Below are 5,054 nucleotides of genomic sequence, written 5' to 3' on the forward strand. Positions count from 1 at the left end.
CCACCATTGCTCACAGGCATCTAGCTTTGGTTTCCTCATTATATATGTCAGGGGGTTGTTATCTGTTAGGACTGTGAATCTAGCTTTGAGAAAACTCTGTAACTAAAAGCGCCAAACAAATTAAAGTGTATTATTATTATTACACTCACACACGTGTTGGTCTGTCCGACTGTCTTTGTCTGATTGTCTCTCCCTCCTCCTCCTCCTCCACTTTCTCCTCTCTTTGTCTCTCCCTCCTCCTCAGGCAACAGGTGTCGCAAACATAACATCATACTCCCTTTGTTTGATTCTCTACCCTGCCATTGATCTGTAAGCACTCGTTAACCTTTTCTCCACCCACATCAGCCATTCCTCTCATACTACTCACCAACATCTCAATTTGTCCACTTATGGGTGTCATATGACCCTGTTGCCTGTTACACCCTATTACCATCCTGTTTCCAAAATTCCATCAGCACCTGACCCTCAGCATATAAATGGTTGTCCAAGTTGGTGCTCCTCATTCTACACAGCTCTACACCTCATTAAATTGCAATTTGGACTCTGGATTATCTGAGTTGCATCATTCCAATACTCATTATACTCACTATAGAACTTTGATATTTTTCCCTCCACTTGGATAGAGATGAACAAATTAATGTGGGGATGTGTGGCGCTGGTGGGACTCTTTGCTGTCGGTAAGTTGGTTTTATTCTCTCTGGGCAGGTTATTATTATTATTCATTAGACAAATTGGGGCTTGTTCTAAAAATACTTTTTTTGTAAATTGGAAAAAAAATGACCGTTAAAATCCACAACAGTTTTTAACTGATTCTTTGTTTGCGATCATGACAAAGAATGTGATGACTGGAGATATGAAGAATGAGTGCGTAAAAAGTCAAGCTCGGTTGGATCATGCTTGCATGTGAGTGGAGTTGAGCAGTCGGAAATCCCGTTTATCGCTCATGTTGGTGCTCACGCACGGCTCTATACATCCTTTCCAACCACCTTTCCAACCGCTCCGCTAAAAACCAGTCCTAGCTCACAAAAATAAAAAACTGCGACTCCAAATTCGCGCCATTCATTAAAATCACAATTTAACCAACACCCATCTATTTGTGCGACTACCTGGACCTACGATTTGGTTTTGAAGTATTGAAACCAAACCATATGGATTTGAATGAAAAGTCTTTGAATAAACATGAACACGTGAATGGAAGAAGCGCACATCATTTCAAATAAGCTAAATGTCACATTCTACAGCATATAAACACTCAAAATAGGTCAAGATCCAGACAAGGAGCCTAAGAAGGAATGGCAATGAATTATTTAGTCTATATTATTTATATTTCAAAGCTATAGCCTACAAATAAATATAGTGTGAATCGTTTGCGAGTGCGACACAATCGGCTGGTAGGGACATTAGCTTTGAATTTCCTTAGAATTAAATACAAATTAAATGAAAAATGACATATTAGTGCGTTTGAATTCATTTTTGTAATTCAATTTTAGAAACACGAGTTTGGCCGGTCTGTGGCATCAGGCTCATGCGATGGTGCCTGGAGAAAAGGCTAACAGCAGAGAATAGGTATGCCTAAAGGTTTTTAGGCAAAATAACTCAATCAAAACGGAAAACTCATTGAACATGGGAATATTGGGACAAAATCAATGATGGCATATTGTATGGATAATAGAACAAAAATGAACGAAACGTTGAAGAGATCTGATTTTTAGTAAATAAATACTTTGCTACAATGACACACTTAGTTATCTACCCACCTGGTTTCTTTCTATTAGCATGTGCACGTAGTAAGAAAACCATCATGCTTTCGGGATAAGTGTATTTTCAGATTCCACAATGATTCTGGACTCTACATCACCGCACTCCCTCTCTTGCTCTTGGTTCTCATTCCTGTAAGTAACCTTAATTTAGCAAGGAAAATATTTAGCAAACTCCATGACAATAGCTAAACCAAGGGGCTATAGCAGCACACAAGGAGACTTCAAATGCATACTAGACCGGGTATTTCCTCTTGCTCTGCGCTCCAGTCAAATTGGGCATGCTCTATTCCTCGCTATGCTCCAGCTCAGCTCCACTCATACTCCGGTGGCCACTGACCTCGGATCTGTCTGAAAATATGCAAAATATTGACGAGTTCCGAAATTAGGCTATATTTGAAGAATAAAATATCCAGATTAAAATAAATATTCTCAATACTCAGATTTGCTCAGCGAATTTGCCGTTTCCCACGCCAACGATCTCTGAATAGGCACAGCTGTATTTGAGCGAGGGAGAAGTGTTCAGGTAGACTATGTTATGACACATCCACTGGAGAAGTGTGGTGTATACCTTGGAATTATTGACAGAAAATGTAGCAGAAGGTGAATGTTGAACTTTTTTTGCACACATATCCAGATGATGCTGAGTACCATTTTGCTCTAACACTATTGGTGTGGGTAACCACCAGATTTTTGGTCCTTAAATACATTTTTGTTAACAAACTTCAAGCAGGTTGGAGAATACTGGAGTTCCAGTGAAGAGATTGCTTTTCAGTTAACCCGAATAAAATTGCCAGAGAATTACATTTATTTACATTTCATTTATCTACCATAAGTCGCCTGCAACCTCGTTTTAGAGAATTTCGCAGTACGTCCAACAGGCCTCAGAACCGCAGACCGTAACCACGCCAGCCCAGGACATCCACATCCGGTTGAAATGGATAATTGTTGCATTTATATTTTTGTTCGGTATATTTATGGATAGTCAGGGGCACACTCCAACACTCAGACATAATTCACAAAAAAACATTTGTGTTTCGTGAGTCCGCCACATCAGAGGCAGCAGGGAAGACCAGGGATGTTCTCGGGACTATTTTCCTGTCCTGCTAAGCATTCAAAATGTAATGTCAGGGAAAATGTATGGAGTAAAAAGTACATTGTGTTCTTTTCAGGAGTGTAGTGAGTTAAAAGTAAAAGTAAAAAATATAAATTGTAAATTAAAGTACAGATACCCCAAAAAACGACTTAAATAGTACTTTCATGTATTTGTTCTTAAGTACTTTACACCACTTCCTACTATCAGACGTCACCAAATGGAAACTTTAATAGGACAACACTCCACTAAAAGTGCTTTTCAGTCCAAGAATAATTTCTCTCTGGGTGTATGGTTGTACAATCAATAATTTAAAGTAGTCAAAATAGAGTCCTTCAATTAATTAATTAAACTGCCAGGTATTACCCTAATATTTATTTTGTGCTGGACTGGACTGAACAAAAAAATAAATAAAAAAATAAATTATGTGTATGTTTGTACATATGTAAATGGCACAGATGACAGCAATCTTATTTGTTTCTCTCCTCTTTCTTCTCTCTCCTCGTTGCTCTCTGTGTCTCCATCTTTCTCTCATTCCATCTCACAGCCGAGTCCCTGAAGTGCAACACATGTACTGTGGGGTTGTCCAGCCTTTGTTTTATGGGTTCAACTTTAGAATGTAACATCGACCAGCCCAACTGCTTCACTGCACAAGCAGGTACTGACCCTGTGGTTTCGTCCAAGTAGAAAGCTACAATAAAAATATGTCATTGACTTACTGTGTAATTCTAGGTTATTACTGTATAATTCTTAGATTATTACTGTGTAATTCCCATTTCAGAATGTAATTTATCAGTTAATAATATCTAGTAATAGTTGTACTGTAAAATAAAGTACTACCCAAACAAAAACTACCTGTATTTGCAATTGTTCTTCCTCCGTCTTCCAGTGTTCAATGCCACTAACATGGTGAATCTCAAGCGCAAGGGTTGCCTGGCCACAACTTTCTGCAACACCACATCCACTGGTAGCATCCTGACAGCCGGCTACACCGTCACACAGACCTGCTGCAGCACCGACCAGTGCAATGGGGCCGTAGCCATCCAACTCCCTCTCACTGTGGCCCTTGGTGCCGCCCTGGTGGCCATCTGGAGCACTTTCACTTAAACTAACCCTGCACAATAAGGAGACCTCCTCCATAGGTTTCCATTGAAGTGTGTTGTAGTTCTTAAAAACACAATATACTGAAACTGTTTTTTTTCTGGGAAAGACTGCAATGTTTATTCAGGCTAGTTTCACTAAACTTTAGTTCCAAGTACCAACTCAAACTGATTTTACCTCTAGGCTAAACAACATCCTACTACAGCATTGTAATGTACAGTTCAATCAATGTCATTGTATTTATATTGGGAACTTATTTGTGTGACACAAGTACTTTTTAATGGCATAAATTCTCACTCATGATGTCACTATCAATTATCATTATCTAGCAACGTTTCATTTTCCCCAGTGAGTATGTTTCACTCTGTACTCTTTTATAAAGATAACATTTCTATGTATTCTATGTACAATAAATAAACATATTACACGTTAAAGAATTATCTACAACTATGAGACACTACATTGTGTGTGTGTGAAATGGTTGAACAAATAATCAAATAAAGACTAAACACATTTAACTCACTTTTTGACTGAGCATTCCAATGTGACATAAATCCTGTCTGCATTCCTTCCTCTTCTATACCGACAAACATCCTCTTCGCACCCTCATGGAATAGGATAAAACTTGTTATACTTCATTATAGTAGCCAATAATCAAGTCTCCTATCATGTATGACCCACTTAGCAGGAAACTGGAATTTCCCACATTCATTTATTAGTAATCTTTCCTCACCATGCTCTAAGTCAGTGGTTCTCAAAATGTAGCCCCCCCCCCCCAAAAAAAAAAAACAATGACACATTTATAATTCTTTTTAAAGGAACTCCATTTTCACTGGGGGGGATTGTCCCAAAGCTGGAAGGAGGGCCCCGAGTGAAAAGGGCCCCATGCTCTAAGTGAGCACGTTTTGAGCCAGACTCATTCATTAGGGGTTAGGCCTACAACTCCTATTGTAAACAACAAACACTACCCTCCTACAAGATGTAGACTAATATTTTGATAGGGCTTTCTGTCCTGGTGGTCTTCATTATTGTGGGTAAGTCCTATCAGATAATTTGTTGCTAAGGCAATATTCAAAGACAGATACAATAATAGGTTGTGATTT

General features: G+C 38.8%; 1 protein-coding gene across 1 annotated transcript; it reads left to right on the forward strand.

Annotated features, from left to right (window-relative positions):
* Nucleotides 1–488: 488 nt before the first annotated feature.
* On the forward strand, nucleotides 489–4,473 carry LOC135550090 (protein Bouncer-like). The gene is made up of 3 exons (XM_064980563.1): nucleotides 489–677; nucleotides 3,398–3,508; nucleotides 3,740–4,473. The coding sequence occupies exons 1-3, from the start codon at nucleotides 626–628 to the stop codon at nucleotides 3,955–3,957; spliced, it is 381 nt and encodes a 126-aa protein (XP_064836635.1). The 5' UTR covers nucleotides 489–625; the 3' UTR covers nucleotides 3,958–4,473.
* Nucleotides 4,474–5,054: the final 581 nt, after the last annotated feature.

This window comes from Oncorhynchus masou, chromosome 12 (assembly GCF_036934945.1).
Source record: "Oncorhynchus masou masou isolate Uvic2021 chromosome 12, UVic_Omas_1.1, whole genome shotgun sequence".
NCBI classification, from domain to species: Eukaryota; Metazoa; Chordata; class Actinopteri; order Salmoniformes; family Salmonidae; genus Oncorhynchus; species Oncorhynchus masou.

Coding starts and splice junctions, on each gene's coding strand:
- LOC135550090 (XM_064980563.1), top strand. CDS start 626: ATGAACAAATTAATGTGGGGATGTGTGGCGCTGGTGGGACTCTTTGCT. Junction 678..3,397: donor GGTGGGACTCTTTGCTGTCG/GTAAGTTGGTTT, acceptor TCCATCTCACAG/CCGAGTCCCTGAAGTGCAAC. Junction 3,509..3,739: donor CTGCTTCACTGCACAAGCAG/GTACTGACCCTG, acceptor TCCGTCTTCCAG/TGTTCAATGCCACTAACATG.